The sequence below is a fragment of the Antedon mediterranea genome, chromosome 10 (genome assembly GCF_964355755.1).
Source record: "Antedon mediterranea chromosome 10, ecAntMedi1.1, whole genome shotgun sequence".
NCBI classification, from domain to species: Eukaryota; Metazoa; Echinodermata; class Crinoidea; order Comatulida; family Antedonidae; genus Antedon; species Antedon mediterranea.
Window position 1 is genome coordinate 18,488,053 of NC_092679.1, and position 13,864 is coordinate 18,501,916.

The 13,864-nt window shown below is 30.4% G+C and overlaps 1 protein-coding gene across 4 annotated transcripts in view; it reads right to left on the reverse strand.

Annotated features, from left to right (window-relative positions):
• LOC140059919 (regulator of G-protein signaling 7-like) overlaps positions 1–13,864 on the reverse strand; it is a 45,861-nt gene that overhangs the window by 30,722 nt on the left and 1,275 nt on the right. For all 4 annotated transcript variants that reach the window (XM_072105910.1, XM_072105908.1, XM_072105906.1 and 1 more), the window contains exons 2-4: positions 7,598–7,715; positions 2,226–2,322; positions 1,272–1,319 (exon numbers count right to left, since the gene is read on the reverse strand). In XM_072105910.1, the coding sequence (XP_071962011.1) occupies positions 1,272–1,319; positions 2,226–2,322; positions 7,598–7,672 (220 nt within the window). In that variant the 5' untranslated portion in view covers positions 7,673–7,715. The remainder of the gene's footprint in view (positions 1–1,271; positions 1,320–2,225; positions 2,323–7,597; positions 7,716–13,864) is intronic.

The following is a 13,864-nucleotide window of genomic DNA, read 5'->3' on the forward strand; positions in this document are numbered from 1 at the left end:
GATAAAAAAAAAAATATTATACAAACAATATAAGTGTATATGTATATGTATATATAGTGTATATATAAATATACATAGTGTATATATATGTATGTACAGCATGTCTATATGTATAATAAATGTTGTTATTATTGGTGATGTACAGTGGGCCACTGATTTGAAAGTCTATATCCAAATAAAAAATAACAATAACTATTGTACAAAGTCTATATCCAAATAAAAAATAATAACAACAATAACTATTGTACAAAGTCTATATCCAAATAAAAAATAATAACAAAAATAACTATTGTACAAACAATATAAGTGTATTTTATGTATTATAGAGTGTGTATGCGATGCGTATGTGATTTGAGCACTAATGCATGTGTTGCAACATACGATGAATCATATAAAGGTTAATAAGTAATTTGAAATGACCAAGTTCAGCAATATACATTATGCTAATTGGCTGTTCATAGGATTTCTACCATGGGTGCCGTGAAATTATAAATCTTAGCGATTTCATTATATTGATGAATCAAAAATACATATTTTTTTTAGAAAACATAATGATGATGATAATCAAATATTAAAAGTAATAAAATACTAGTGATATTCTGATATTTATTGGAAAATGTTTTATGATACAGATTATGCAATGGGAATGAGCGATTCGCAAGTTTTCCTGTTTTCAATAATGGATTCCTATGGCGAAGGTTGTATCTGTAATATTATAGTGTAAAGCCTGGCCATTTTGCACCCGAAGTCTCCTCTTAATCCATGTAGCCAACATCTAATTTTCCCGAGATGTATGTAGGCTAATTTCTCTGAAACGCTTCAACTCTTGGCCATTTTTACACAACACATGCATACAGTAGATGTCAGACATCCGAACATGTGCAGTAGATAACAGCTAGTATTTAGTTTAATATAAACATCTGTCCACATAAGAATGTGCTATCCATGCTCTTTTAAGGTCTGTCCACACTATCAAACTTTATGCGACAAACAAAATGTGATGTGCCTATACGGCCATGATGATGCCATATCACTACCATATTTGGGCATATCACTACCATATATGTTATGAACTAAATACTAGCTGATACCTTTACTCCACAGATTTCCATTCTTCTGATTTAATATACTGTATTCTTTGAGGGAATCACTAGTAGTAGAAACAGAACCGTAATCAAATTCTTTTCATTGGCATAATAGAAACAGTGATCCCGTATCGCGGTGGATTAAGCAAGGCAAACAAGCATTACACAAGGGAACACATACATTACCTGGATCTATCTCAAGATTTTTCATTAACCATTGCACTAAATCACCTCCTGAAAGTCAAGAAAATAAAGCATTTCATTTAATTAATTTAAATATTCCCACAAGCTACAGATAAAAAAAGGATGTTGTTGTTGTGAACGCATTGTGGCCATCAGTTTGTGTGGACACTCATTGTGGCCATCAGCTTGTGTGGACACGCATTGTCGCCATCAGCTTGTGTGGACACGCATTGTCGCCATCAGCTTGTGTGGACACTCATTGTGGCCTTCAGCTTGTGTGGACACGCATTCTGGCCATCAGCTTGTGTGGACACGCATTGTAGCCATCAGCTTGTGTGGACACGCATTGTAGCCATCAGCTTGTGTGGACACGCATTGTGTCCATCAGCTTGTGTGGACACGCATTGTAGCCATCAGCTTGTGTGGACACGCATTGTGGCCATCAGCTTGTGGGAAAGTTAGTAAATATATAAATAAATTTGACTGGCATGGAGAAACTCTAAACTAAATAGACTGGAAATATATTTTTGAAACAGTAAAAATGAGAATGAGTCCCGAGATTCGAACCCGGAATCTTCTGTTTGATATGCAGGTTCTTACTATTAGATCATTGTGATTTTTATGAATAAAAAATTTAATAGCAACTCGGTATATATAAAGTAGAACCCCTCTTGCGACACCCTGATGCAGGACATCCCTTTTACAGGAACACTTACCTACACCCTGATGCAGGGGACATCCCTTTTGCGGCGGACACTAATACCTACATCCTGATTCAGGGGACATACCTTTTATGGGGGACACTTTCCTATAAATATAACATGAGGAAATATATGTTTTAGCACTATGCCTAACCTGGGGCTAACCTCTATTCAGAGGACACCCTTAACCTTTGTTTGATTGCAATGGTGTCCCCTTATTAGAGGTTCTACTGTGATTGTGGTATAAAGACAATACCTGTAAAAACACTAGGAACTTTAGACATGAAGCTCCGTACGGTCTTCACTGGGACACCATCCCTATCATCTTGCATCCGTTGGATTAGTTTCTCAATCTATCAAGAAAATATACACAACAGAAAATTAGTATAAAGGTTAATGAAAGGTCACGAGGTCAAATTAAATGTCAAAATATTCAGAAAAGTGATTAATAGAAAACCGTTATTATTAAAGAAAATAAAACGGGGCAGAGGATAGCAAGATCTTTGAACATAACATTCTTTTAGTTCCTTAGTCTGTAGTGCATATTCCATTAAGTTAAATTCATTTGATCAAAACAGGATTTTAATTATGATTCGCACCAAGTATTCTGGTGCGTGTGCTTGTAAACACTCATATTTAGATTTAGCCACATCTTTATTTACTTGTACTGCATAATAAGCTTGATAGGCCATCCTTGTATCTAGCTGAATAAATATGTATACACAAGCTAACAGGTTTACTATGTACATAGCGTATGTTATGCAAATTACACCAATTAACTCACATAAAATTACCAGCAAGTTAAGGGGTCATGTTTGTATACCTATTGTCATATATATTTATTCTTTCAAAGAGATAAGTACTCTGTGTATACCAAGTGTTGATTAATATTACGTTTTATTGTTTTATTACAATTAAAATGACAATATCAATTATAATAAACTAGATATTAGAAAATTAATGATGATGGATTAGACAGTAATCTAACCTTGGTAGAACCTCTATTAATGGGACATCTTTGGAACCAAGCAAAGTGTCTCCTTAATAGAGGTTCTCCTGAATAGCGGTTGCTTTTAAAAGATATTTCTCATTTGTTTGTTCCACGAGAATGTTTCCCCTTTGGGTTTAATAGGTGTCTAAAAAAAAAAGGTTCTCGCTGAATCTGCCCAACCCTTGGGGCCATAAACTTCATTTTTGGTTTGTTTCTTTCCAGTTTGTAAAAACGTGATAAAAAATATAAATTTGACGATGACAATAAGACAATAACAATGATAACAAACAAAATGATAATAATATGATAATGATCATAATGATAACAGATGATGAGATTAAATTAATAATGATGAAGATAATGAAAATAATAATTATATCAATATGTTAAAGATATTTTTAAGTATAAAAAGCTACTAATCATATAATTCTTAGAAAATACATCGGAAAATAAAAAAAAATTGTAATATAAATTTTTTATTTTTTATTTTAAATTATACATAAATTTATAAAGCTGTGTTATCACAAAAAAAAGCTAAAATAATAATTGTAATATAAATAAGAAAAATCTTACAGTTTTAAAGATCGTTATAATGTAATAATTTGTAGTATAATAATAAGGAAAGGCACTCCCTGTACTGATTATGTAAAATGTTTTATAATATTAATCACCTCTGATATCGTATCTGCAATTTAAAACAATATAAAATTCACAATATTATAAATATCTGTATAATAATATAGGAAAGGATACGGCTAATATGAGCGCACAACATGCACACTATAGAAGGCATAGTTATAAATTATGTCTATGTTAATGTACCTGCCTTAAAAAACAAATTACAGAATTGAACAGTGAACCTGGCTTGCGCTGTAAATTTAAAGACACTCCGGTAAAATTACTCTATTATACTAAACTAGTTGTACATTTATCTTTCATACGTCTATATTTTAGGAATTTTAACCATATAACTGAAACGTTTATTGATATATTTTACAAGAGATATACAGGACAACGATAACGCTAAACACCGAGTCTTTTCACAAAATTATTAGAAACAAGATAATTATAATTAATATGTCAAAAAACAAAACAGTAATTATTATTATTCATTTTTAAGAGATTGCAGCTAATAATTTCACTGGGATAATTAATTTGTGTGTTGTATTAATTATTTAATAGTATTCACAATTATAAATGTAAACTCCCCTGTTTTTTAAAATGGAATAGTCCCAGGCATAATTATGACAAAATGAAGGCCTATACAAAACTGAATACCAGGTGGCTAGTGTCATTACAGACAGACAACACATACATAAATGCACTATAAATATAAAATATCATTTTATTATTACACATAAAACAAAACATTTTGTATATTTTATGTAAGAAATATTTATATAAAATCCATCATGAAATATAGACATAATTAATATTTTGTATTAAATTAAAGGCAGTAGAAGACATCTCCTCCGTAATAATAATAAGTGTTAATGCTATGCTATATTACACTAGGTAATATATTCTATATATTATGTAATATTTCATACATATTTAATATTTTATAATCCACATTTGAGTATTTAATTAAAAAGATTATGGTAATGATTATTATTATTATCATAATGTAAATACATATATTATTACTGTATATAAACATAATATTTATATAACCGATATCTTATCTATATGTATAAAATTGATAATAAATATTGATATATAATACATATATACAAATTTAATATATAAATTTAATATTTTTAAAGATATGAATATAAAGATAATAAATAATGAAATGTTTATATAGCATTTTATGTAATATAAAATCAATATTTGATAAGAGTGATGATATTCGCTGTAAATATTAATATTTTTTATAATACTTTATACAAAAAACATTATTTATGTATATAATTGATTTAAAAGGATAATACATTAGGATGACAAATATGAAGATGATGACGGCACTTGGGCTATCAAAATCAACAACTAGCCCAATGGGCTAGTGGGAATTATTACCTCAAATATGCATACATGCTGAAAATATGTGAATAGCAGATACAGGAGACATTCCAATCCTTGTAACCTAGCAGGTGCTCAACAATCATGAAATCACACATTATGGCAAGATTTTTAAAATCGGTGTGGTATAACAGAAATTGTCATACCTTCTATTTTGGTATGCAAAGCTTATTTTTGTTTTGTCCATAAACACACAACATTTTAATAGATATTTATCCCATTGTGTACACAATTTTGAATAATATGAATGATAAATGATAATGTGAACTTAATAAAAAAAAATTTTAACAGTAAAAACTAAATGGGATCAGCTAGCTGCCTTCAGATATGCTCATTCGGACTACGAATTAGTGACCGTTCGGTTTATTGATATGCCACTAGCCTATACGCAGCTGTCACGTCGAAAAGTCAATCTGTGCACCTTCAGAAATATGAGCATACAGAGATTTTAATATTTGCGTAGTCGGTCGATATTAGTCAAATAGGAGTAGGTGTAGAACAAGGGGGAACCGTGGTAGAAGTCAATGGGTACGTTATAATCAAGAACGTTTTTTTAGGTCTTTTTAGTGGGGAAGTTGCATTGCACTGAACTTATATCAATACTGTATAATAAAATCAATTATTAAAGTCCTTAAAATATTCTTGAGTATAAAGAACAAACAGGTTTTGAAACTTTGTAGTAAGCTCTTGATAATTATAAAAAGGAACTTTTATTGATTGGTATTGAGAGATATTGATTGGGATTCTTATAGAATGCACTATATACAATGTTGTGTTTGGTTAGCTAAAAATATTTGAACTAGGATTTCACCAGTCAATCTTTGTGAACCAGGGCGGTTCACATTAAAACTATTCATATACAATTCAAACACAATTATACTGTGAAAATGTTGTTTACATTGTGCAAATTCATTAATGCTAAAAATCTGGTAACAGGCTACATGACAATTTTGTAAATTGTCACCTTGCTTTTACAATGTCACAAAATTATTGTATCACAAAACAAAAAAAATCCCCTGTTTTGCAAATGATAGGTGAATATATTTTTACTAAGAAAAGAATTTAAAAAATGTTTTGAAAACCATGGATATACCCAAATTCTCGTTCAAAAACTCAAGTTCATATTCTATACTGCAATTCAATAATAATAATTTATACAGCAATTGAAATGTACCGCTTGACGTCTTATTGTTATTTTCATTTATGTGTTTTTATATTTTGTTAGCTTTAGTATGTTTTATTTTGGCGTCTGACACAAGCTTTTGCTTCATTGGCGACGCTACAATTTTGGAAAGAAATGTTATTTTTTATTTGCTGTTCTATTTATTTGCTGTTAGCCGAAACCGTTCATATTAATGTAAATGTTTTTATGACATTTACAAATGACAATAAATTAACTTGACTTGACTGAACAACATTTATACAATGTACTTCACTCAGAATGTTTAGATGGGGAGGGATAGGGAATCATCAAGCCTATTCCGATACATATGCTAGGCCAATTGGTAATAATGAGTATACATTACCAGTGTGTTTGGAGTATATACTATAATAATAATAACTTTATTTAAAAACGGATGCAACACTTGATCACCATATTGGTGTTTTTCACAAGGCCGTTACTTACAACAAAACTATTTAAACACAAGTTATCATTTACAGTACATATGATGAAAAAACTATACAAAAAAATTGATTTCAATAAAAACATAAAGTTTCAAGTACAAAACGAAACCTGCATCGGATAATGAAGAACAGTTAAAAATAGCAGCAATTACACGTCACTTCATACTTCATCTTGGGTTAGGAATTATCCGACATGTAGTATGGCAATACTATCAACTGCTAGCTCAAGAACGAAGCGATTGTTTTTTACGCTACAATGATTAAGCTCTTGTAATGACGTCATTATTTGTCAAAGCAGACATAGCCCTAGGATTTCTCACGCAGAATCCTGATTTTAACTAGTCTACTTTTTAACAGGATAGTTTCAACCCTGTGTAGATTACTATGATTGATTTCATTATTTATTCAGTCTATTTCAGTATATACATGACAAAAAAAAATCAAAATTGGGGAGACCAGGGTCAACCTTGGTGAACTTAATCACTGTAGCTGGGCCGGTTATTATATAGCCAGAGCGTCGGGTATACCTAAAATTTGTGGTGGGACGGAGCCACCCAGCATAAAGTTAATTCATTAATCTAAGCCCCCTGTTTTATCCCTAAGTACATAAGTGCTGAGTGTAATTTAAATATCTATATTGAAGTGTAAATATTAACTGTTGGTCCCCAAATTAATGGTTAGCTAGATTAATACAGATTATATATAAAAAAGTATAATCCCACCCCACTAGAACATGAAATTGGGCCGAAATTGGGCCGACAGACTATACTCTGGGAAAATCAGGTTCAGGGAAAAAAAATGACTGTTAAAGCATTTATTGTAAACTCATCTGAACTGAATAGAGAGAGAGAGAGAGAGAGAGAGATAGGCCTACAACCAGATCAAAAGTAAATACTGGGACTATACCCGGGGATATGCCTTACATAAAGTAAACCCAAAGTGGGATTATACACGAGGATATACGGTATATGCAACATATTGTATATTACCTTATGATAAACTATAGCATTCGGATTGCACTGGTCATTAGCTCCATTGGTCTTGCGCCAATGGGCCATCTTCATGATGCTCTCTCCAATGTAATAGTGGTCATTCGCTGTCTTTAGCCTGTAGGGACATAAACATTGAAAGCATTTTAAATAAAGACAATGATTAAAAAATGCAAAATCATTCTTTTTTCAAAGTGACTAAAGGTCTGTTTACATTATAAAACATTATGTGACAAAAAATATGTGATGTGCCAATATATGGACGTGATGATGTCATATCGGTACCATATTTGGGTATATCACTACCATATCACTACCATATTACTGCACATCACACTTTTTTTTGTCAAACTAGTTTGATAGTGTAGACAGAGCTTAAGTAAAAACCTTTTAAAAAGCTCAATTAATGTTAAATAATTTTAATTTCTTTCAATTCTCACCAACAGTGAGGATTTAAATCTAACTGCCACTCAATCTTGGTTATATAATAATTATTTATCTTTTTTAACTATATTAAATTTCTTATAATTTTAGTATTATTCATTAAAAACACAAAAAGAAAAAATTGACTTATTTCACAGTGGTTCTTCTGCTTCATCGTTTCTCAGAAAAAAAAAATTGATGGTGCTAATTTTTAAACTAGTCCACAATCTCAAATGAAAAAAAATAAATTGATAGCATAGGGTAATTTTTTATTAACATTGTACAGCGGGCTAGTACTAATTCAAGCCCTGCAGTATATTTACTAGTCATTTAGTCCCAAAGCTCATCCAAAATAAGAGCGAAATTTTTCCATTATCATTAGCAAATGGCATTGCCATTTAAAATGTCATTATTACCATTATAGTTTTACATATTCGTTATACTGAAGATTCTGACAGGTTGAAATTGGTGTATGTTGTTGTGTTTTATGACTATGCTATATACGCATGCAATCTCTTACTTTACATGCATGTTACAAATTTGTAGTAACGTTTGATCTTTACAAAATGGAGTTACCGTTTTCAGGCGTACAGATTTAATTGATTGGAATTGAGAATATTCATTTGGTTTTGTAATAAGATGTATAACTGTAATTTTGGGATAAAAATGTAAACAGCAAATAAATTAATGACACAAATCTTTTTATTATCATTTAATACACATTATTGTAAGTATATTAGGCCACATAATGCAATTATCTGTTGTTGCATTTGCAGAATAGAATTTCTCTCTGCCTGTTAACAAATATAAATTACTTAACTTGCATATTATTAAATTTTGATTTCATAGCTATTGTGTATTTGGTTCAGAAAAGGAATGAGATTAATTTTATAGTAAAATTAAATAATAGTTTTCATAAAATATTGGTGCAAGATAGAAAAATGACATTCGGGCTAGTTAAAGCCTATAGTACTGCCAAGACAGAAAACAAAATTAAAATAACAAATTAAAATGTTCTGCTTCAACTGTAATAATTGAAATAATATGTCATAATTGTAATGTAGGTACAAGCTAGCAATAAATTAATAAAACTTGGGCTAGTACAGTACAGAAAACTAGAACAGTGGGCTAGTGATAACACAAAATTAAAATCATGTCCTGCTTTAACTGAATAATTGAATGAAATATCAATAGCCTCTAGGGAAAGAAACAATGATTTGGAAACTAAACAAATTAAAGGTGAGATGACAGGCAACATAAGGATTAGAATGGTCACACAACAATTAAATTCATTACGTATTCCGCATTTTGTGTCTGTCGGCGCCTTTGGGAGTTTCTATAATCCTTTGCAGCCAAACTGGAATCGTGTTTAAAGATACAAGCAAATAATGTAGAACAATATTCACAACATTAATTTGCATAAACTTATTTTTTTTGCTGCCATTTAAATGTTAATTTTAATACATGGTATGGAAAGTACAGTATACAAGATTAAAATGTTGTATCCTTGTTTTGTCAAAGAATACATAAATTAATAACTATAGGCCTACTTACAGTTAGTTATCTGTGATGAACTAATTAATACCAGTAAGGAAAAACAATAACAATGGCTCAAATTAGTATTAGCTTAGTATAAAATAAGTTGGAAAAAATCACTCTTGAAAGTTAATTCTTGTTTCCCCAGGCAAACAAATTCTTATTCACTCTGGGCAAGTCAAATAATATTCACTCTGGGTAAGCCAATTCTTATTCACTCTGGGCAAGCCAATTCTTATTCATTCTGGGCAAGCCAATTCTTATTCATTCTGGGCAAGCCAATTCTTATTCATCCTGGGCAAGCAAATTCTTATTCACTCTGGGCAAGCCAATTATTATTCACTCTGGGCAAGCCAATTCTTATTCACTCTGGGCAAGCCAGTTCTTATTCATTCTGGGCAAGCCAATTCTTATTCACTCTGGGCAAGCCAATTCTTATTCACTCTGGGCAAGTCAATTCTTATTCATTCTGAGCAAGCCAATTCTTATTCACTCTGGGCAAGCCAATTCTTATTCACTCTGGGCAAGCCAATTCTTATTCACTCTGGGCAAGCCAATTCTTATTCACTCTGGGCAAGCCAATTCTTATTCATTCTGGGCAAGCCAATTCTTATTCATTCTGGGCAAGCCAATTTTTATTCACCCTGGGCAAGCCAATTCTTATTCACTCTTGGCAAGGCAATTCTTATTCATTCTGGGCAAGGCAATTCTTATTCACTCTGGGCAAGCCAATTCTTATTCACTCTGGGCAAGCCAATTCTTATTCATTCTGGGCAAGGCAATTCTTATTCACTCTGGACAAGGCAATTCTTATTCACTCTGGGCAAGGCAATTCTTATTCACTCTGGGCAAGCCAATTCTTATTCATTCTGGGCAAGGCAATTCTTATTCACCCTGGGCAAGCCAATTCTTATTCACTCTGGGCAAGCCAATTCTTATTCACTCTGGGCAAGCCAATTCTTATTCACCCTGGGCAAGCCAATTCTTATTCACTCTGGGCAAGCCAATTCTTATTCACTCTGGGCAAGCCAATTCTTATTCACTCTGGGCAAGCCAATTAAACTGCTTCAAGGCAAATCCTCTTTCCCCTTATGTTTATACAAAATCTATACATAATAAATTTATTTTAATGTTTATTTTATCACAGTAGTGGGCTAGTCAAATATAACAATAACTAGTTCCGTTGGCTAGTAGTGACAAGCAAAATGGAATTGACTATGTGAGTAGATTTTCTATATGAGATACCAATAATTACACTGGTATATGATCAATAATTATATAATTCTTAATAGTAATATATTACTTGTAGGTGATGACTTTGGATCTGATTATAAATATTATAATTTTATTATAATATTTCCCTTTAGAAATTTAAATATTTTAGCCAAGAGATTGTACTGTATCTGAACAGTTAACAAATTAGATCATCTATAGAAGTATAAAAAGAGATAATCGAATAAGAAAGAACGAAATGGAAAGAAACAGACAAAAATAGCAACATAAAAACAAATAATAATATGAATTAAAAAAATCCCTAATGAATGCAGTTGCAATAAAAAATGTATAAATTGATAAATTTCCACGGACGGCTTCTCCTGTTTAGAGAATGAAACAAAATGATTGATTTAAATCATTAAATAATATAGTTGAAAAAAAATACCAAAAATAGAAATTAAAAACTAATAATTACTATCAAAACTCATAATAATTATTATAGCTCTACTAGTTTTACCATTCAGATTTTTCAAAATTAATATGTATATAATAAATGTAAAATAATAATCATTTATATCTGAGCATATATATATGAATTAAATAACTAAAATAAAAAGAATGATAATTTTAGTGTATTCTAAAAAAATATAAAAACATAAGCATATAATGTATTTAACATAACATAAAATTACGTCGTATTTGAACGTTTTTTTTCCAAGTATTAATAATTTGTAAATATTAATTAATGTAACGATTAATTGCATATTATTTGAAGTTTTAATCCTCTTTATAATCAATTTAATAATTTAAAGAGAACGACAATAAACAGCGTTGGAACGATTTACCAAACACAATCCAGCCTACCTAACATACAGCTCACAGTAAACCTAAAAGATTCAGCGTCGTGCCATCAATTTACCCGCATAGTATTACGTGTGCACTCAGGCATGACCTAAAATTCATATCACAATCTGTAAAAGAGCTAGCTACATTACTAACCTATATTGCAGAGCATTCGCTACGATTCACGGTAACCTTACTCAACGGCATTAACTGTGCGCTGAAGTGTGACAGTATTATTTGTGTAATGAAGCATGACCTTCAACTCAAGGAGTTATTTTTTTAATACCGCGGTGCATATATTCTGAGAAAGAGACAGTGTTCCGGCCAAAATCATGATGTTAATCTAAATATTATTGATTTAATAGTGTTTAATTAATATTAGTATATTGTACATTAAAAGGCCCTATTTATATTGAAACAATTGACTCTATTACTATTCACAGTCAATATTACATTATTTTTTCAATACATTTTTTAGCACATAAAACTAAAAAAGGTAAGCACATTACAAAATGTATACAATAACTGTATTAAACACAGCTGAGTCAGCTACAAGAAAATTACCTATTATGAGAATACTTTACTTGAAATAAAATATTTAGATTTTTTTTTCAATTTACACTGTCCATCATAATAAATCTATTAACTTTTTTATAATTAATAATTATTAAATGATTAGGCTTATTACTGTACATACATACATTTCCTGCTAGTTAAAAGTTTGACAGAAAGAAACAAAATTTGTAAGAGTCCTATTACAAGTAACAAAACAGACGAGGATTTAAAACCTGTGCTAACAAAATGTAATATTAAAATTTAGTCAAAGAGTAGTTCATAATTTAATTTAAATTTAGCTGTCAAAAGGGGGTAACATGTTCATCCCTAGATCCTCCGCTGCAGTCAGAATAATATCTAACAGTAGTAGGGGAAAATGGTGAACAGACATCTACATTTGTATTGGGTGTAAAATCAAAACAATTGAGGGTGCACATTTTTTTTTTTTTTTTCATTCTGTATTCTGTTCCAAATGTTTGTTAAAAACTATTAATTCCTGGTGTATTTATAATATTACAGGCAAGGTGTGGCCAAAAAATATGTTTTGATCATACATTCTAATAATTATCGATAATATCTATAATTTCCCCTATGTTTCACAATTTTTTGGGATTTTTATTGTACTACAGGATTTTGTTGAAAATAAGCATTTTTCAGTGGGGGATACTGTAGTTAAAATTCTTATTCTTTTGTACACAAAAATAGAAGGCATTTTTAAACAATTAGGAAAAATAAATGGTGTGGTGTGGTAAAAAATATTATTAGATGACTATTATATAGGTAATATAACTTGAATTTTACGTTTCTGGTATTTTTATTTAACTTCAGACGTTTATTTTCGCCGTATAGCAAAAATAATTGATTGCATACTTTTTTAACTTTCTACTACTGAAAAAAGTCTATCTGGTTTTTATGACAGAAATTTGCCAAATGTTGTATTTGGCCATTTTAAGGGAAATTCATGTTTTTCTGTTACACATATTTGTTTTATGTATATTTAACCAGATATTATATTTAAAATTCACGCCTGTACCTGATACGATGAGCTTTAAACATAATTTAAATTTTCAGTGAATGGAATATTTACATTTGTCTCACTGGAAAATATTATCTACTATAAATGGTAAAGTAAAATTTATGGTTTAACCTGTCTTTAATAAAGTATTTTCTATTTGCACTTGAGTTATCTATTGAGTGTATGTATATTGTTTAGTCTACTGTGTAGATTGTAACACATTAATTACATTATCAATACTGAAGGCCTATCTGAATATAAATGACATTATCTGAATATAAATTAAAACTCTCAAATATAATCTGTTAATTGCTTCCAACTAGAAACATGACCAAAAAAAAAAAAAAAATAGTAAAAAACTAACATTAAAAACATACAGTAGCTGTCTATATGAATCTGTATGTAATGAATAGAAATATGAATATTAGGTATGGAAAGCCCAAACTGCCTTAAAATCTACTAATCTGTTTGTGGTATGACAATTTTGTCAACTAAAGTTTGCAGTTATCAGTTTTACATCAAAGTTTTGCAGAGAACTGAGAGTTTGAGCAGTATGAGGATCCTCGCTATACAATTTAACTTGATTAATCACATAGTTGCAGTCAGTCTATTGTTCTGGTTTGGATCCAGAGTTTTGTTTTAACTGGTTTCCATATAAAAAGGAGGCTCTGGTTTTCACA